The sequence below is a fragment of the Ovis aries genome, chromosome 4 (assembly GCF_016772045.2).
Source record: "Ovis aries strain OAR_USU_Benz2616 breed Rambouillet chromosome 4, ARS-UI_Ramb_v3.0, whole genome shotgun sequence".
Classification (NCBI taxonomy): Eukaryota; Metazoa; Chordata; class Mammalia; order Artiodactyla; family Bovidae; genus Ovis; species Ovis aries.
Window position 1 is genome coordinate 16,978,889 of NC_056057.1, and position 21,124 is coordinate 17,000,012.

A 21,124-nucleotide genomic window follows, 5' to 3' on the forward strand; every position below is an offset into this window, starting at 1 on the left:
GTTCGATCCCTGGATCAGGAAGATCCCCTGGAGAAGGGAATGGCAACCCACTCCAGTATTCTTGCCTGGAGAATTCCATGGACAGAAAAGCCTGGCGGAGTACAGTCCATGGGGTCACAAAAGAGTCGGACGTGACTGAACAACTGAAGAACAACAACACAATTCGGGAACATCATCCAACTTTTGTGGTTGACACAACCCTTCCTTCCCACATCCACGTCTCTCCTCCATGACTCTGTGGTTGCCTTGGTCCCTGTATGCACCCGGGATGCCTAGGACCAAGGTTACAGCCATTACAACTCCGGCTCCTCTAGAAGCACCCAAGGCAAGGCCTGAGGGAGCCCGTCGGGGAATCACGTTTGCCATCAGAGATGCGGTACTTGGTGGCAACAGCACAGATTTGCGAAAAGCATGAGTTCTGGAGTCTAGCGGCTCAGGCCCACAATCCAGCCTGCTTCCTGCTGCTGCTGCTGCTGCTGCTGCTAAGTCGCTTCAGTCGTGTCCAACTCTTAGCGACCCCATGGACTGCAGCCTACCAGGCTCCTCCGTCCATGGGATTTTCCAGGCAGGAGTACTGGAGTGGGGTGCCATTGCCTTCTCCAGCCTGCCTCCTACCAGAGGTCTAATCTGGGGCAAACGACTTACTCCCTGTTTCTCTGTTTCCCAGGCTGCAAGCTGGAGATGACATCAGTGCTCGCCTGCCTGCCTGTCTGGGAAGGGTGTGGTGAGGATGAAATAACACACCTAAGGCACCTGCGGCAGTGCTTGACCCACGGCACGTGCCATGTTGAGAGCTCGTTCTTGTTGTTTGACCGTGATAAAGGAAATCAGTTTTAGACCTCAGTGTCTCTGAAGTGGGGGCTAACCCAGGGATAAGAAGACAACATCTGTGGAAAAGTACAAAGCTCCTTCAGATGACTTGAGTCTCTCCTGAGAATTATTTAGTGGTTTAGTAGCTAAGTCGAGTCCAACTCTTGCAACCCCATGGACTGTAGCCTGCCAGGCTCCTCTGTTCCTTGGGATCTCTAGGCAAGAATGCTGTAGTGGGTTGCCATTTCCTTCTCCAGGGAATCTTCCTGACTCAGGAATCGAACCCAGGCCTCCTGCATTGCAGGCAGATTCTTTACCAACTGAGCTACGAGGGTTATTTAGTGGGTCTAATACCTAATAGTGGGGCTTCCCTGGTGGCTTAGTGGTAAAGAATCCTCCTGCCAATGCAGGAGATGTGGGTTTGATGTCTGGTTCAGGAAGATCCTCTGAAGAAGGAAATGGCAACTCACTCTGATATTTTTGCCTGGAGAATCCCATGGACAGAGGAACCTAGTGGGCTACAGTCCATAGGCTCGCAAAGAGTTGGACACAACTGAGCGACTTAAGTGCGTGTGCGTGCGTGCACACACACACGCAAAGAAAACAGGATAATTCAGAGGTTACAAAATAACTCCTTTAACATTGATCCTGACAGAACCTCAGCAGAGGAAATGAAACTTTTGGCAGCCAGAATGGGTCTTGTAAATGGTAAACCAGATCTTGTCCATCCTTGGTCCAAGATGCTATGATGGTTCCTAAGTTCTTCCAACAGCTATAACCCAGCTCATCTCCTTTGCGAGCACTTCTCCTTCTCACCCCAACCCGAGTGCTCCTCCTACAGACCCTCAACTGTATCGGGCACATCCTCCCTTTGGGCACAGGGGTTTCCCTGCCTAGATCCCCGCATGGCTAATTCTCTGGCCTCCTGCGAGTCTCTGCTCAGACCTCTTCTTCTCAGTAAGAGTCCCACTTAGTTCTCTCCCTGACCTACTTTGCCATTCCCCCGACAACAGCTCTGGCTCTGCTTTTCCTTTTCTCCATATCATTGGTAACTTTCCAACCTACAATGTGATCTGCCTTTTCATTATGTTTTGTTGCTGTTGCTCAGTCGCTCAGTTGGGTCCAACTCTTTGCAGCGTTATGGACTGCAGCACGCCAGGCTTTCCTGTCCTTCACTGTCTCCAGGAGTTTGCTCAAACTCATGTCCATTGAGTTGGTGATGCCATCCAACCATCTCATCCTCTGTCATGCCCTTCTCCTTCTGCCTTCAATCTTTCCCAGCATCAGAGTCTTTTCTAATGAGGTGGCTCTTCACATCAGGTGACCGAAGTATTGGAGATTCAGCATCAGTCCTTCTAATGAATATTCAGAGTTGATTTCCTTCAGGATTGACTGGTTTGCTCTCCTTGCTGTTCAAGGGACTTTAAAGAGTCTTCTCCAGCACCACGATGGTCTCCTCTCCATTAGAATGTGAGTTCCCGGAAGGCAGAAGCCTTGCCTGTTTTGCTCTCAGGTGATTCCCCCGTGCCTGGCACCCAGAGGACTCAATACATATTTGCTGCACAAATAAGAATCTTGCTTCAGTGCTACTAGGGCGGCAACCTCCAGTGAAACTGTTTGCCTGAGACATAAATGGCTTCCCTTTAAAGTACCTCTTTCTCTTTCCGTAGTGCCAGCTTGCATCTCTCGTGCTGTGTGACCCACCAACTCCCTCCTCAGCCCCAAGTGTGGCCGTGGGCCTTTCTCCTGGCCGTGGGGCAAGGCTGAAATGCCATGCCCATGGCTGCTGCCCCTGTCTCAGCTCTTGGGCAGAGTTCCGGGGACAGTGCTCTGGGCCTGAGCTGAGGTCTTGCTCCACCCGCTCAGGAAGAGGATGTGAAGCTCTGAGTTCTCACTGTCAGCCCGAGGTGCCCATGAGAGAGTGGCACTCAGCCCCTCCAGCTAAGGAGGCCACCACTGCTCCTGGCTGCAGCAGGCGCCCAGGTGTCTCCAAAGCTGGGGGCTCTGGGGCGGGGTGGGGGGGGTGTTCACCCTGCAGCACGGCTGGAGGGTCTCCAGCAGCCCTGAGCTTTGAGCTGTGGATCCCGCTCCGGCCCTGCCTCTCCCGACTCTCCCACGCCTTGTTAGCGCCTCCACCACAGGTGGGTGGGGGTGAAACCTGGTCTCTGGCAACCTTGTTCATCTGGGGTTCCGGCAAAAGAGGTGGTGAAACTCGGGTGAGACTCAGGGCAGAGAAGTAGTTTTGGATTGCAGTTATCCCTCTCATCTCTAACCTCATTACTGAGAATAAACGAGATGGCTACAAAATAGGGCTCAAAAAGGAAGATGAAAGGAAACACGTATTTCATAAAAAGAGGAAAGATTTTCTTTTGGTCTTGCCCACCAACTTTCGCCACGTCCATGATCTCATCTCCAAAGACCTGAGTGTTTTTCTTTTTTTTAATAGCCCATAATTACTTAATCATTCCAGTTCTGCTGTTTGTTCTCAGCTCTAAGTGCCAGATAAACATGCTGTTTATTAAGGAGATAACCTAAATTCATGGAAAAATCAAAACAATTTGAGAACTTCTGAACAGTGATTCTTGTCTTATAATTAACACATGGAAAAAGCAAAAAAGCGTTCAGATACTAAAATGGTTTCCTTCTCAAGGTCTGTTTGTTTAGAAACTCCAACTTAAAAATTTAACTTTCAACCTGAGTGTTAGTTTCTGCACTCGAAATCAATCTGCTCTGCACATCAATAATTCTGAACCAGGATGTGAGCTGCTGGTGAGCTTTGGGGTACCTTGATCAGTGTGAAAACTCTGTTTCTGTTGGGCCGTGTGTTTCAGGCAGAACAGGAATGGCTAAGCTGAGGGCGTACTCAAGAAAGGGGTGGGTCATGGTGGCAGAGGGAAAAAGCACCCAGAAAGCCCCATGTCTATGGGAATGCTGTCTCACGAGTATACAGGAGAACTCAGCTAGGGTACTAGCCAGGCAGGAATGGCCACGTGAATAGGCCACGACTGTGAAGGCACTCTGATCTCTCAAGGGTGCCATGAAAAAGTCTAAAACCAAAGTAAGACAGGAAGACTGAGGACCACCCCTCTAGCCTTTGATTAATAGGAAGTGTTACCATGGAGAGAAAATTACGCAAAGAAGAGGATTTTAAACCCTAATATGTATCTTAAGGCTAGAATGTGATTCTGAAGCTTCAGCTAAAGTCAATGGACACACAAAAAAATACAAAAAACAAAAAATAAGACACTGGATATAAGATAAAAATCAGAAAACACAAAAAAGAAGATAAAGAAAAATAGGTCTTTGGATTAAAAAGCAAACAATATATCACCCCCCCCCCCCCCCCCCCTCACCCCCATTACAATCCCTGTGGTCTGTACCTTCTAGCGAGGCCTGTAGGTCTTTTATGTTTTGATCTAGAAGCTGTGAAGGAAGGAATCCTGAGCCTGCCTGGGGCCTGGGGTCCGGCTCTCCCGGGACCACAGCGGGCACTGGCTCCTTCAGCCGACCGTCTCCAAACACAGCCGCCCACTCTTTGCTGAACTCGCCCTCTTCCAGGGAGGAAGCGTTGAAGATTTCACTCAACAGCAGCAGGTCATCTTTGTCAGCACCTTCAGGTTCGGGGGTCCCTGCCATTGGGCCCAGGCAAGCTGATTGAAGTAACAGAGCACAAAACACATCACTCCCACAGGCTTGGCTTCTAGGGAACAGATGTAGTAGCGGCTGGGCTGAGACAGACCAGCTAGATTTTTTAAAAAGTTAATCAAAATATAAATTAACCCTATTACAGAACTTCAGAAATTTCCCACTGAAAGCAAGCACGATCCTATGGGGCCTTCCTATTGACAGACACGCCCTCTCCCCCTATGGCCCCCAAGCCTCTTGCTTGTAAAAAAGTTTAAGCTTCCGAGGCCTTCCCAGAGCACCAAAGAGCAAATTTAACCAGAGAAGTAAAAAAAAAAAAAAAACACAAAAATGAAACAGAAACAAAGAACAATGAAATGAGACCCTGGGTTGGCCGAAAAATGTGTTTGGGTTTTTCCATACCGTCTTACAAAAAAACCTGAACAACTTTTTGGTCAACCCAATCATAATAGCTTAGTCATAAAACAAAGTCAAGGACGTTTAGTTTCTCCTCAAGGGCTATATAGATAATATCCTGAGCCATATCCTTGAGTTGTTTTGCAGATACTAAAACTCCCACCCAGTGGAGGAAGTTAGCTACATACTGACCACCAGCACTTAGACAGGCTGGAACCAGATGATGACTGAGATTCCTGAAACATCACCCTGTTACCTCACCATCACCCAATCAGACAATTGTACTTGAGCTGATCAGGCACCCTGCAACCCACACCTATTCCCTAAAAGGGATCATGGGGTTTGGGCCTTTTGAGCATGAGCGGCCTCTCCTCCTTGCTTGGCCCTCCAATAAATGCTGTAATCCAGTGTCAGTAAATTGGCTTCAGTGCAAGTGGAGCAAGCAGATCCTTATTTAGTTTACCCGCATTTCCTTTCCTTCAAAGCAAGTCCAATTTCTGAGCATCAGTAGAACTGCATTGAAATGGATGCATGGATATGTGCTCAGTCATGTCCAACTCTTTGTGACCCCCTGGGCCCTAGTGGGCTACAGCCCACTAGGCTCCTCTGTCCATGGGATTTCCGAGGCAAGAACATTGGAGTGGGTTGCCATTTCCTCCTCCAGGGGATCTTCCCGACCCAGGGATCGAACCCACATCTTCTGTGTCTCCTGCATTGCAGGTGGATTCTTTACCAGCTGAGCCCTCAGGGAAGCTCAAATAGTTTCCATAAAAACTCTATAGAGTTTTGGTGTCTCCTTAAAATAACAAACTTACTATCAATACATTTCTTGGATATGAAACAAAGCCAGGCTTGAAGGCATGCTGGAGATCTTAGTTCTGGTTACTGTAGCTTCCTGAATCTTCCCACAGAAGCCTTGCATCCACAGCTGAAGCACTCACTACATGGCAGCCTGCCCTGCCATCTGGCCTGAGGAGCGGAGCCTCATCACAGCCCAGACTGACCCAGCAGAGAGGATGATCAGAGGCGCCCTGCAACCCACACCTGTTCCCTAAAAGGGATCATGGGGTTTGGGCCTTTTGAGCATGAACTGCTTATCCTCCTCGCTTGGCCCTCCAATAAAAGCTGTACTTTCCTTTACCACATCCAGTGTCAGTAAACTGGCTTTAGTGTAAGTGGGGCAAGCAGCGGGGAGCAGAGGTTTCAGGAAGTCTAACAGTGACCAAGAAAGACGTCCTCTTCCCGTCTCCTTTGTGGCACTGCAACTGCATAAAGCAAAGGCAAGGTGGATCTGGTTTGCCTGAGGGCAGCGGTGAAAATGACGGGAAACTGGGCAAAGCAGTCAAGGATGAGTTTCACAGGCCAAAGACGCAGCCCTGAAGGGTTGGCTGGACCAGAGGAGTGGACGCTGGACCACCCTTTCCTTGCTGTGTGACTCGCTTGAGATCCTTACCCCATCTGGGCCTCTGTTTTTTCATCTGTAAAATTATAATGTTAATAATGTCCACTTTGGAATATCCTCAGGAAGATCAAAAGGAATATATCTTAAACCTCACTGCTGGTCCAGAGGAAAGACTTTAAAGAAGAGACTGATTCTTACCAGATGAACACCGACAAAATACTAAATGGTGAGCACAAGCATAGCGGAGGCGTTAATTATCATGAATCCTATAACCTTTCGTTGAGTTTTCTACATAGTTTAAAAACTAAGAACTGATAGGTTTATTAACTCTGGCTTTGTTGTGATATCTAATTGCCACTTGGAAACTATAAACATTTCTGTTGTAAGTTATGAAGAGAAGGAACAATCATGATTTATATTTTCTCTGAGCTAGATTTTAATGCTGATACTGACACAGTGAGATTAGGAGGTTTTCCTCAAATATATGAGATACTTTTTTAAAGTCTTCAGTTGTGAATTAAATAAAGCTCTTATCTCCGTTGGTTTTATTGGATCTATTTGCAACCACACTTTATAGAAACACTGGGGAGATCTGGAGTGTGCCAAGCAGACTGTCTATACACGGCCGGCGGGGGAGGAGAAATACAGGCACTTTCATATCACTGTGGTTTAAAAATAGAGGCGAAGGATCACCATATTTGGACAACTGTCTAATTTCAGCATTCTTCTGTTTGTGTTATCACAGAGGTTTTGCACTAATATCTGGCCTGTGGGTGTGGTGGTGAGAAGATGAGGAAGATGGCATTTTATTACGCCGGCTTCCGAGATGGTTCTGTGGTGACGGGGGCACTCAGGAGCCACCCAGGCCTGCTCAAGGTGGGAAGGGCCGGGCAGGAGAGACGAGGCCCTCGCCACTGGAAGCGGAGGAAGGAGCCTTGGCTGTGACAGGGCGTGTCCGCCAACACTCATCTGAGCGTCCCTTCCCACTTCTCTCTTCAGTCTTTCTCAGCATCACCCTTTTTACACATATTCACTTCGCAGAGCTCAGTACTTCCTCCTTTCAGTTGGACCTAATTGCCCAAACCTTTTCTCATGGTTTCCTTTCTGGCCGGACTGAAACCAGATGATTGTTGAACCAAATCCCCTTTATTGGAACTAATTCAAGGCGATGTCTAGACCCCAGAGGAAGAGATGACTCTAAGGGAGCACTCAGAATTGTGTGTGTTCCTCCCAAAGTCACTTTAAAGCCTCCCTTGCTTTCATCTAGACATCAGTCCAGGGAAGATCATGACCAGCATGAGCAACAACAAATAATAAACGTGTATATATACACACACACACATATACATAGTTGTTTCACTTTGCTATACAGCAGAAACTAACGCAACATTGTAAAGCAACTATTCTCCAATAAAAATTAAAAAAAAAAAAAACCAACCACAGACTGGAAAAGCTCTACCTTTGTGTTTACTGTTTCTGTTGTGTGAGATGGTATCTAGAATAGCCCTTTGTGGTTTTGCTAACTTAGCATCCCTTTCCTCACCCTCTTTACTTTCTCTCTGGGGAGACCCCTTCTCCTCCTCATCCTGGTGAGACACCACGTAAGATGCCTCACCACTTCATCCCAGGTGGACCCGTGACCTAGGCTCAGTAGAGTTCTTCATTGCTCGGGCCATGGTGACTGGCTCAGGGGTGGGCACAAGCCAGGGGCTTCCCTGAGTTTGGAATATGGAAGCTGGGAGGAAGACAGGCTCTCTTCTTTGGGATTCTAAGTTCTAGGGATGCAGAGTTGAGGCTCTCAGTGATGATGGAACCAAACGGCGATGGGAACTTTAGAGGTTAGAGAATCCTGACAACACTCTTTCTTAAAAACTTTTTATTTTGTACCGGGGTATAGCTGATTAACAATGTGATAGTTTCAGGCGATGGAGAAGGAAATGGCAACCCACTCCAGTGTTCTTGCCTGGAGAATCCCAGGACGGAGGAGCCTGGTGGGCTGCCGTCTATGGGGTTGCACAGAGTCGGACACGACTGAAGCAACTTAGCAGCAACAGCAGCAGTTTCAGGCGAACAGTGAAGGGACTCAGCCGTACATATACATGTATCCATTCTCCCCCAAACTTCACTCCTAATCCAGACAGATCCAGCCTTTCTTGAAGTCAATCCACCCCTGTGTATCCTCAGCTACATGGACCAATATCCATACGTTCTTCTATTTTCTTTTCATATTACAGCTAAACTGTTCAAAGAAGAATTTGTTACTTCCAACTAAATGATTCCTGACTAATAATCTATCCTATCCAATGCAAATTTAGTGACTAAATGAAAAAAGGACGCATGGGGAGGATGTTGTCCAGAACTGGTTTTGAATAGAGGTCTTCAATTGAAAGGGGGCTTCCCTGGTGGCTCAGCTGATAAAGAACCCAGCTGCCAATGCTGGAGACATGAGAGACTAGGGTTCAGTCTCTGGGTCGGGAAGATCCCCTGGAAAAGGGCATGGCCTCCCACTCCAACATTCTTGCCTGGGAAATCCCATGGACAGAGGAGCCTGGAGGGTCCAAGGGGTCACAAAGAGCCAGACATGACTGAGTATGCACATACCTGCACACACACACACAAGACCACTGAATGTGGCCTGTTACTTAGTGTCCTGGTTATTTAGCAGTTACAGCAGGCTATACTGTGGCTATTCTCTCTCTTAAGAAGACTTGTTCGGAGAAGTCAACGGCACCCCACTCCAGTACTCTTGCCTGGAAAATCTCATGGACGGAGGAGCCTGGTGGGCTGCCATCTATGGGGTTGTGAAGAGTCGGACACGACTGAGCACCTTCACTTTCACTTTTCACTTTCATGCATTGGAGAAGGAAATGGCAGCCCACTCCAGTGTTCTTGCCTGAGAATCCCAGGGACGGGGGAGCCTGGTGGGGTGCCGTCTATGGGGTCACACGGAGTCGGACACGACTAAAGCGACTTAGCAGCAGCAGCAGCATACTGTGGCTACTTTCTCTTTTAAGAAAACTTGTTAGCTGAAAGCAATGAAACTGACACTGACTTGAACCAGAAAGCAGAGAAACCTCCCAATTATTGCCCTGATAATTAAGATGCTTGAAATGACTATACATCACTTGTAAGAAAAACATAATTACCAATAGAAAGTTCAGGTTTAGGTCTGTAACCGGACAAGTCAAGACTTGAAAAATAACCCTAGTCAGTCGGCTCTTAAGAATCATGCTATCATTTTCTCTGGAAATAATTCAACAGTGAGAAAATGAGAACATAGCTAGATACGATAAGAAGCCAGTGAGAGCTACAGCTGGAGTCAGAGCTTCTACCCCTGCAGACAAGCAAGTACCAGTCCTGGCTTTCTGAGCCCCATCCTGTCTTTGTCTCTTTTTAAAATGATTTTATTTATTTATTTTTGGCTTGGTCTTCTCTGCCGCGTGGGCTTTTCTCTAGCTGGGCCGAGCAGGAGCTAATCTCTAGTTGCAATGCACAGGCTTCTACCGCAGTAGCTTTTCTTGTTGTAGCCACAGACTCTAGGCACGTGGGCTCAGAACTTGTGCCTCCCGGGTTCTAGAGTGCAGGCTCAGCAGTTGTGGTGCATGGGCTAAGTTGCTCTGCGGCATGTGGGATCCTCCAGGACCAGGAATCGAACCTGTATCTGCTGCACTGGCAGGTGGGTTCTTTACCACTGAGCCACAAAGGCTATCTGCCGTTGTCTTAAAGAATGAACAAAGGTGGTGGAGATCACAGGTGCCAAATCCACAGCTATGCCTCCAAGCCCCCTTCATGCCCTTGCTAGTTCCTCAAGTCTCCATGTTTACTTTCCTACCAGTAACCCAATCACAGATACAACTACAAACATAAAGGCCAGCACACGTGACATACTCCAGCTCTCACTGCTTGGCCTCCAACTCTATGCCTCCTCCTGCACCCCTCTTCCTTTGCGACATTAGCCCCCACTGTGCTCTCCCCATTTTGGGAAGCCTGCTCCACCCCCGGCATTATTCAACTCTAGCATCTGTAATCATTCATCTTCCAAGGCTTCTCCCTGGCCTCAAGTCTGTGCACACTCCAACAGCGTCAGTCTTCACTTCATACTGCAGTCTCCTCCAACACCTCCCTGGTGGCTCAGATGGCAAAGAATCTGCCTGCAATGCTGAAGACCTGGGTTCAATGCCTGGATCAGGAAGACCCCCTGGAGAAGGAAATGGCAACCACTGCAGTATTCTTGCCTGGAGAACCCCATGGACAGAGGAGCCTGGCGGGCTATAGTCCATGGGACTGCAAAGAGTCGGACATGACTGAGAAGACTCACACTTCCACTTTCACTTTTTTACCCCATGCCTCCTGTCAAGTCACTGTTCAAGTTTCTTCTTCCTTCTACAGCCACCCGCGCCACTTTGTTAGCACTCTTTCTGGCTCTATCTGTAATCAAGTTCCTGGCCCTGCTCTACACTGAAGTGGCCCCCTTGAAGGTTAGCAGTGAGACCCTCACGGCAGGTTCCAAGCCCCTATTCTGAGGCTGCTTGGGTCTCTCCAGCACTCTACACTACTGCCCACTCTGGAAACGCTGTCGTCTCCTGGGGTCCCCAGGAAGTGGCTCTCTTGGATGTCCTCCTGTCTTCCTGACTATACTTTCCCGGCGGCCTCATCCTACTCTGGTTGCCCTCGAGACTTCCTCCTAAGCCATCACCTCTCTCTTCCCTACATTCTCTGCAGAGAAGATCTTATGTGTTCTCTTGGTTCTAGTGTCGCCTGGGAACAGTCTCAAACCCCTGTTTCCAATTCCAAATGCTTTCCTGAAACTCTGATGACCAATTCCAGCCTGGGAGCCCTTAGGGGCTGGCCCACTGCTGAGCCTGCTGGCGATCCATAAAAGACACTTTCCCTTTGTATGTGTGTGTGTGTGTGTGTGCACGCTCAGTTGCTGCAGTCGTGTCCGACTCTTTGAGTCCCTGTGGACCATAGCCCACCAGGCTCCTCTGTCCGTGGGATTCTCCAGACAAGAATACTGGAGTGTATGCCCTCCTCCAGGGGATCTTCCTGACCCAGGGATTGAACCTGGGTCTCTTGTGTCTCCTGTATTAACAGGCAGGTTCTTTACCACTCGTGCCACCTGGGAAGTCCCTCTGGCGGTATACTTTTGCTTAATTCAGCTGTGAGGTTATTACTCCCTTCCTCAAATAACATCCATGGCCCCCTCTGATTGCTGAGTGAAGTGATGCTCCTTATTGTGGGCTCAGGACCTCTGCAGTCAGGCTCTAAGGTAGCCCTTTCCACAGCTCACCAACACTGCCTTCACGGAAGTCTGTGGTTCAACAACCCTCTCCTGTGTGCCATTCTTCACACACATCCCCCCATCTTCCCATCGAGGAACCTGCTGTTTTCCCAGTGAAATGCCCAAAGGGAAGCATCATACTCAGCTGAAAGGATCTTATAAATCATCTCCTCAAACTCATTTTATAGATGAGGAAAGAGAGACCCAGGCTAGATGACCTCAAGGTCATATAATTTATTAGTTATGGATTATCTGGCTGGGGACCCCTGGCTCACAGGTCAAGATGTTTTCTCAGTGCTGCACACTTCAGAGCCTATTAAGGATCCCCATATATAAGCAAATATGTAAATGTTCGTAAAGTCTGTAGGGTTCCTAAGGTCATGTAGCTGCCAGGCAAAATTCTTGGCTGCAGGCATCATGACAGAACGGCCGAGATGACAGACCCTCTCATCATATTTGCCTTGCTCTGCCCGAGGCTTCAAAAATCAAACCCTATGTCTCTGCGAAAACATTCCTTAGGAACACTGATTCTGACCCCGTGAGTTTTCAATGAGTGAAAACTGACATTCAGAGGAAGCGCTAGTGTTCAGACTGTGGGTGACAGAAAACTAAGGTGGGAAAAGGGTGACCGCCCACTCAGGTGACATTTCTGAAATCATACCGAGTTTCATGACCTCAGCAGAAATTAGGAGCACAGACGATGGAAACGTGAGTGCACAGACCCAAAATGAGAGCACAGGAAAGCAAGCAGATAAATGTCACGGCAGTTCCCTTCATCTGTGTGTGAAACAGGAAGGCGCTCGGGGCTGCTCCCGGCTCCCCGCTCTCAAAGCTATGACTAATTGTAAAAGCCTCACGCTTGAAACACACATGAAAAACCCCAAACACCAACACTATCCTCACATCACCCAGAAGACAGCATGGGACAAAGATGGGTAGGAAACCACCTTAGAAAACTAACAAGAAAAATAGTCTTCATTACAAAAGGCTCTGGGAAGAAACTGTACTTGCTTAGAATTCAAGAATACTTCTAAAATCTCCCTTCTGGTGAAAAAAGACATGGATAATAATAACAGATGGAGGAAAATCCACTGCACCCACTCTCTGGGACACGCACACCCACAAACACATACACGCCAAACAAAAAAATCCCTCCTCCACGAGTGAAAAAAAACCCCAACAATGCTAGACACTGAGTGAGTGAGTGAGTGAAGCTGCTCAGCCATGTCCGACTCTTTGCGACCCCGTGGACTGTAACCTACCAGGCTCCTCCGTCCATGGGATTTTCCAGGCAAGAATACTGGAGTGGGTTGCCATTTCCTTCTCCAGGGGATCTTCCCGACCCAGGATTGAACCTGGGTCTCCCACCTTGCAGGCAAAATGCTTTAACCTCTGAGCCACCAGGGAAGCAGACCCTGAGTAGACACTCAGAAATACTTTTTCATGATCCCCAAGCCTGGTCCTCCATTGTAAAATTAGAATTTAACAAGCAAGCAATCTTACTAGAAAACTTGATGCCTGGAGCATGGGTAAATCTACACAGAACACTCCAGACTATAAGGTGATCAAGTAAGAATAGTACTTGGTTTTAAAAGTGCACCATTAGCTCATGAAAGGAAGCAACCCAGCAGTTCTCCCTAAGACACTGAGGAAGACAGGAAGAAGGGAAAGTTTATGAGAAAAGACATAGCTGTGAGGAAGCAGTCAGATCCCTAGACAGCTGCACATACATGGGTAAGTATAGGAGGGGCTTCCCAGGAAGCTCAGCTGGTAAACAATTTGCCTGCCAATGCTGGAGACACAAGAGACTCAGGTTCGATTCCTGTGTCAGGGAGACCCCCTGAAGGAGGAGATGGCAACCCACTCTAGTAGTCTTGCTGGAACATCAGAGAAGCCTCGTGGGCTACAGCACATGGGGTCACAAAGAGTCAGACACGACTGGCGTGCGCACACACACACGCACAGAAGAGACCCTTCTGAATGACTGGGAAAGACCGGGGCAGGGATGGACACACGTGTTACTGATTCAGGCTATAGCTCCTCATCCAGACCTGTGGGAGCTACTGAGTGGGGGGCGGGTCTCAGTCTTTCTGAAGTTTGGCCAGAATTCAGAATCGCAAGTCTGTATAGAAACCAAGGAAGCAGCCGAAGACAAACATTTTAACTATAATATCAACAGTTTGAAAATTCTAAAATTCGTTCAGCCAGTCCCATCTGAGAGAGGGATCTTTTGGATGAAACCAAGTTAGGAGACTTAGGTGAGCTGAGTGGATGGAACTCTCTTCTGCTTTATGCCATCACTTTCTGTTCAGTATCTGAGAGTTATTTTTCTTGGCCCAACTTTGAGGAACACAAGATTTCTACCTGTCATAACCCATGAATTGAGGCTAAGGATCGTCACATGTGGTCACAAGGTGATTTCAGAGCCACTTCCAAGTATTTCAAACTGTAACTCAGTTTCTTCTTCACTTGAAACCTTTGTATAAACTGACCAAATACTGGTTTTCCATTACATTATCTATTTGCTGATGTTCAGTCATTAACTTGTGTCTGACTCTTTGTGACCCCATGAACTGCAACATGCCAGGCTTTCCTGTCCTTCACTATCTCCTGGAGTTTGTTCAGACTTATGTCCACTGGGTCAGTGATGCCATCCAACCACCTCATCCTCTGTCGTCCCCTTCTTCTCCTGCCCTCAATCTTTCCCAGCATCAGGGTCTTTTCTGGTGAGTCAGCTCTTCCCATCAGGTGGCCAAAGTATTGGAGCTTCAGCCTCAGCATCGATCCTTAGAGTGAATACACAGAGTTGATTTCCTTCAGGATTGACTAGTTTGATCTCCTTGCAGTCCAAGGGACTCTCAAGAGTCTTCTCCAGTACCACAATTTGAAACTATTAATTCTTTGGTGCTCAGCCTTCTTTATGGTCCAACTCTCACATCCATACATGACCACTGAAAGAACCGCAGCTTTGACTAATGGACCTTTGTCGGCAAATTGTTATCTCTGCTTTGTAACATGCTGTCTAGTTTCTCATAGCTTTTCTTTCAAGGAGCAAGCATCTTCCAATTTCATTATCTATTTAGTAGGAGAAACACATTTCACTATGACACTGAGTCGGAGTGATTTTCTGAGCCATGGTTCCTGGAGAATTGTGTCCTTGCTGTTGTCAGAAGCGGTCTGCTCTCTGACAACACTGCACCAGGACTGACTTGTTGAACAGAATCACCACTGAGAGTGAATGGGCCCCCCACGCAGCAGGGTGCTAGAGCTTACAGCCCCACCGCCAGTCCTATAAAGTCAGCCTTCCCTGGATTAAGCGCTTTTTAACTCTTGATTGTTTAGTGTCTTACATACTACAACCAGCATTTTAAATCAGGATTTGGTCCTTTTGGCAGTTTTCCGAAGGGCACATATTTGGAAGTCAACTAATTAAGAGCATTCTCTTCTTTCACCACCTCAAGTTCTTTGTACACTGAGGGAATATTTTTATACTTGCGGCTGTGTTAATTTTTAAGCTGATGCTACCCCAGGGGCTGCAGATGAAGAAGAAGCAGATAGAGGGAAAGAATGGCTCGTGACTCAAGGAGGGCGAAAGGAGAGATTACGACAAACTGTATTTAACCAAGAAAATTTGTAAATACATTTTTCTGCCTGAGAATGAGTATACAGTTTGAGGAGGAAGAGCATGTTCCTCTCTTTATCTTCAGAATTAAATTTAGTGCTCAAAAAAAAAAGCCTATGAGCTGGAATTTGACGAAACAAAGATGTACCTATAAACCAATGAGGTGTGGAAGTTGTTTTAAATAAGGAGAAAGATGGCAATCTTATTCCAATGAGTCTTGGCCCATGGGATGGAAGAAGCTCATGACTGTATCTTGGAAAGGAGCATTTCTGACTAAATTCTGAGAAGAAATGCATGGCTACTGGGTTAGCCATGTACTACTATGACCAAGTTAAAAAAAAAAATCAAAATCCAAAAGCAAGAATTTTTTTTGGTAAGAAGTGGGGAAACATGAGACTGTGGGCTCAAATGTGCTTGTGTCTGTGGAAAGAAACATTGGAGGGATGCAAGAGGGGAGGGAGTGTTGGAACAGATGGGAGGGTGGGCAGCAGTTATGTCGCTGAGAGGTTTGTGTTTTTCCTGTATACATTTTTATTATGGTTTTGTTTTTTGCACTAATATGAACACACCACCTACTCAAAAATTATGCTTATTAAAATAATGAAATTAAGAAGGAGATAATAAAAACAAAGGACAAGCTATATAAACAAGACATTGGGAATAAGAGAAATCATATTCCTATCAAAATAAGTTGAAGCTTATGTATGAATAATTCGTTAACTGTTCAGACTTGCTAAAACTAGGTAGTAGGTACCTATTATTGTTACATTATTATCTTTATCTCAGTTTGTAAGACTGAACTGTTTCCTCCTCCAAAAATTAACTTGTTTGAAAACACTTTTTATTTCATCAAAATTCTATCCTTAAGCCAAGGGAGAAATGATTTTATGAAAACATAGGCCATATAATGGCAATCTGCATTATTACTTGCTTTTTTACTTTCATAATCTTATGTGATTTCAGCATTCACAAGTAAGTAGATATTCTGATAAAATACACATGGACCTTCATGAAATATTGTATGGTGGAGGGAAAAATTAATAAGGAAAGCAGGTTTCTGCCCTGAAGTTTATATTCCTTAGCCCTGGAACCTTTTTTTTTTTTTAAGCCCTGGAAACTTAATGCTAGAGTTGTGTTGCCTTTCCAATTTTGAAAAAAAAAAAACTTTAACCAATGTCCTCTGTTTCCCAGACTCTCTCCTCTCACACTCTGGGAACTAAATCCAAATCAAGCAAAGACTGGGGAGAGAAAATCCTCGGCCCTAGGTAACTGGGGCTAACAGGATATCTTGGCCCACTTCTAGTCCTGAAAGAAACCTGTGAGTCCAGGGCAGACTGTATGCCAACCACCTGGGGCAAGAGACACTCTGGAATTTGGATGACAATCTCAGGGATATTTTGGACCCATGGTAAATCACTAGGAGGAGACTCTTGGTAGGATGAAAAGCAAATGTTATGAGCAAGCTGAAAACACTCAATTTCTTGGGATCACTTAAAACTAGGCATGTCTCATCCAGACCCACAGTTCTGGAATCTCCTATGAGGGGCTACTCAGTAAATGACTTTTCGGTCTGGTGAACTGGGATGTAGGACCTAGCCAGCAAACTTCCCTTTGCATTTAACTAAGGTTCAGTGAAGATAAGCACTGTGCATCAGCTTGGCAGTATTTCTTTTTATTTTTTTCATAATTAGATTTTTTCTTTTTGAAAATTACATAAACTCATAATTTATAATCTATTTATTTATTTGTTTATTTTTGGCCATGCCATGTGCTACATGTGGGGTCTTGGTTTCCAACCAGGGATTGAACCCATGCCCCCTACAGCGGAGGCTCAGAGTCTTAACCACTGACTGTCAGGAAGTCCCAGCAGGGCAACATTTCTAGTCCTACATCTTAACTGCTTACCATTTAGACAGTGTCCCTGTGTCAGAGATCATGAAAGACCCTTTGCATACTTGATCTTCGAACCTGAGAGTAACCCAGCAAGACTGTTGCTACTGGTTCCAGTTTACAAATGAGAATAACTGAGGCTAAAAGAGTTTAAGGATGAAGCAAGTTACTTAAGGCCACAGAGATTATTTATAAGAGAACCACATTCAAAAGTCAGGTCTGTCTGATTCTGAAAGCCATGTTTTTTCTACTCCCACTTACAATCTCTGACACAGCACCTTTTAGCTTTACTGGTTTGAGCATTATACTGATGACAGATCTGGACGTAGTCTTTGTGCATGAGGATATTTAAAGTCACTTGGGCTTCCCTCGTGGCTCAGATGGTAAGGAATCTCCCTCCAACGCAGGAGACCTGGGTTTGACCCCTGGGTTGGGAAGATCCCCTGGAGAAGGGAACGGCAACCCACTCCAGTATTCTTGCCTGGAGAATCCCATGGACAGAGGAGCCTGGCAGGCTACTCTGCATGGGGTTGCAAGGAATTAGACACAACTGAGCAACTTTAACTTTACTTCATTTCATAAAGACAAATGGCAGTTACCTAAAAACAATTGCTTGGGAATGCAAAGCTATTCAAGAGATAAAAATTGCATTTGCCTGCATGTAAACACAGTATTTATAATATTAAAAAAATTGTAACCCCAAAGAAATGCATAAATCTTACCACCTTCCTCGGGTTTCATGTCTAAAAGTTCATCTACAGGTTCATTAGAGGAGAAGAAAGAAAAGAAAATTATGTCAGTTTCATTTTGTAAGGAGTTTGAGTCAAATTACTAAAATTGAGTTGTTTTCCTTAATCTGGATTACCTGAGCATGCATTATGTGTACAGCTTTTGTCTAAGGCAGATGAAACACTTTTTCTATCTTCGGCTGTAAATAAAACACATGCATTTGGTTATCACCACTTCAGAAAGGTGTGCGAGTTCATATACTAATGTGAAGCACAAGCTTCAGGAACAAATGTATCTGAAAACTCCCTCAGGCAGAAGCAGGGGTCCTCAGCTGACATTTTACTCAAGCAACTGGCTCTCAATGAACGCTGAGTTAACTGCCCTGAATCCTTGCTTTGTTTGGTAGAAAAACTATATGCCACTGATCTAACAATTCTCCTTCCAGGGACACATGTGTGACTTAAGTACCCAACAACCAATTGCTGGGGCTAATGAACCTCAGTCACATGGGCCTGGCTAAAATAAAAGGGCAGATTACTGGGTGAAAGGAGCCAACCTGTAAAGGCTACACAGCAAGATTCCAACTATACGACATTCTGGGAAAAGCAAGACAATGGCGACAGTGAAAAGATCAGCAGTTGCTAGAGTTTGGGGGAGGGGAGGACGAATAGGTGAAGTCACAGGGGATTTTGGGGACAGTGACACCGCTCTGTATGAAACTGTAATGATGGATATGTGCCATTATACATTTGTCAACACCTACATGTACAACATCTAATGTAAACTATGGAATCTGAGTAATAATGATATGTCAATGTTGGTTCACTGATTATTTACCCTGGTGGGGGATGTTGCTAATGGAGGTGTCTATACATGCGTGGGGGCAAGGAACACGTAGGAACTCTTTTTGCCTTCTGCCCAATAAAGTGTGTGTGTGTGTGTACACAACAGTACAGCCTTCAAACCTGGTTTGCTCCTATGTACATTAGACTTTCTACAAGTCCCAGGATAAAAGACAGATGGCAGTTCTTTATAATGGATTCCATTCTACGTATCTATGAAACAGGGTGATCAACAGGTACAATCTCAAAATATTATGCAACTACCACAGGCAAGTGAACACACTGCACAAAGAGAAAACTTCATCCCCCTGTGTCATCGCATGCTGTATAAACGCCTTGAATACAAACATAGTAAACTGGAGTTCACATGCTTCCACAAAACTAAGATTCCCACAGGTTCCAGGCTATGGGCCTGCATGATCCTGAGGTTGGTGGGTGGGGATCAATACTGTTCAGAGAACTCTTACATGGCTAGCCTGCCTCTCCGCCTTCTTCTACCGCTTAGACCTTGTTTCTCTGACCTTCTCCTGGTTCTCCCTGGCTCACAGTCTTCACTCAGGCTGTTTCTTTTGCTTTGGTAGGTCTTGCAATAGCCTTGACTGAGATAATTCCCCGACACCCTCAAACAGGTGAGCATTCCCAGTCACAAATACCTGTAAACAGCCCTTGTAGCTCTCACCCAAGTTGGAGTTACCCAGTAACTTGTGTAACAGTTCGCCTCATGTTGGAAGGATCTACCACTGAATACCCAGAGCCCCGTGCTGTGCCTGCCCCAGATAAACATGTGCTGAGCAAATGAACAAAGACGTGCATCAGGGAAGGCAAACAAGTATGAAAGGATGACAGGAAGTCAAGCTGTGGAGGCAGAAAGGTGACAGTTTGTTTTTCCTGTTCAAAGACAGATGGAGGAAAAGCAAACGAAGCAGTCACATGGGAGAAGGAGGAGAATAAAGCAGGTGACGGGCTTGGAAAAGAAGCAAGAAAGATGGAAGGAAGACAAAGCCTGGGGAAAAAGATGGAAGGGAGGGGGGATTCCGGGGTGTACTCTGCCTCTCCGGTCTCCAGGAGACGACGGAGCAGAGCGGAGGCGGGTGTGTCCTGGGAGGGCCAGGCTGAACAGGCGCTTGAGGTCATTTCAGATCTCTTCACATTATATAAAACTGGTCCCTTCATCTCCAAGGATTCGAGTCCCAGTGAAAGACTCAGCTTTCCATCCCATGAGTTCCATCACACTCAACCCGACCCTGTGCTTCTTATGAGAGAACTGCCGATGGAAGAGCGGGCTGTAACCGCAGGAGGCGGGGATTGCTGACAAGCCCTGCCCAGCACAGGGTCTGGGTCACAAGCGCTGTGATCCCTCAGGATCAGAGGAGGGTCAGTATGCCCCAGGCATCTGGTGTCACTCAGTGAGGAGGAGCCTGGCGCTACAGTCCAGGGGATCACAAAGAGCTGGACAGGACTGAGTGACTAATGCTTTGCTTTTACACTAGTATAGAGCAGGCCCAGGAACTACCTGGAAGAGCAGAGTCCGAGCCCTCCCATCGGATTCCCAACAAGGACCAGCACCCACCCCATGACACAGCGGAAATCACACCCCCCCAATGTCATTATGTGATCTCATCACAACCGTCCCCACAGCCCAAACGTCAGTTACAGCTCGTAATGGTAACACAGCAATGTTATCACCTATTGTAAAGCAAACAGCTCTCTGCCGAGTCTCAATTGTGATGCACCCTCAACAGGCTGCTGCTGAAATGACTAATGATGGCTGATTTTTTGTTCAAAATACACAGCCTCTCTCCATAATACTATGGGGTCAACAGCACTGATATTTGAACTTTAAACTCTTAAGAAGCAAAGTAAATACATAATTTTTTTCAGTTGGAAATAAAAAGGTCTAGAAGGAGTTTGACAGAAAAGAAAATGAGTTGGCTATCATGCAGTAGTATTTCAGAAGTAATTCTGAAAAAAAAAAATCGAGACTTACTCTTAAAACTAGAGGATTCCTTGTGCTGGTTTTCATCCTCTAGTGAAATTAACCTTAAAATTAAAAAACAAAGTTTAGTAATATTGTTCTGAAAATGTCATACTTATGACAGAGTCAGATTTTCTGTACAGTATCTATTATTGTACTTACACACACATAAAATATGAACATATAGCCATTTACATGCTATACATTTTTGGAAGAAGAAATAAATTTGCTGACTTTCTCCTGTCCCTGTACTAAAGGTGGTTAGCAGTATCTTAACATCTGGATTTGGTTTCATGCTAAGGCACATATTCCGTAAACATCTAAGTGGGTACTTAGGTACCTAACAAAGTTAGGTACTTAACTATCATTTTTAAAAACACAGTTAAAAAACTGATGGACAAGTGAGTGTTTATTCTGATTCTGTAGTTACAAAAGAGGACACCTCAGGAGTTTAGCTAAATTACTGTACATAAGGCTAACAGCAGGATCACTCTCAAATTCACAAGACTGTTGCCTACTGAACTCTCGCTAT

At 46.0% G+C, this 21,124-nt stretch overlaps 1 protein-coding gene across 27 annotated transcripts in view; it reads right to left on the reverse strand.

Moving 5' to 3' along the window:
* Positions 1 to 21,124, reverse strand: part of ICA1 (islet cell autoantigen 1) — a 165,574-nt gene that overhangs the window by 10,490 nt on the left and 133,960 nt on the right. For 11 of the 27 annotated variants that reach the window (XM_060414518.1, XM_042248409.2, XM_060414515.1 and 8 more), the window contains 4 exons: positions 20,605 to 20,657; positions 17,912 to 17,974; positions 17,769 to 17,801; positions 4,191 to 4,460 (listed from right to left, as the gene is read on the reverse strand). In XM_060414518.1, the coding sequence (XP_060270501.1) occupies positions 4,191 to 4,460; positions 17,769 to 17,801; positions 17,912 to 17,974; positions 20,605 to 20,657 (419 nt within the window). Of the gene's footprint in view, positions 1 to 4,190; positions 4,461 to 17,768; positions 17,811 to 17,911; positions 17,975 to 20,604; positions 20,658 to 21,124 lie in introns of all 27 variants that reach the window. The other 16 variants (XM_060414511.1, XM_042248406.2, XM_027968484.3 and 13 more) reach the window with 4 other exon arrangements.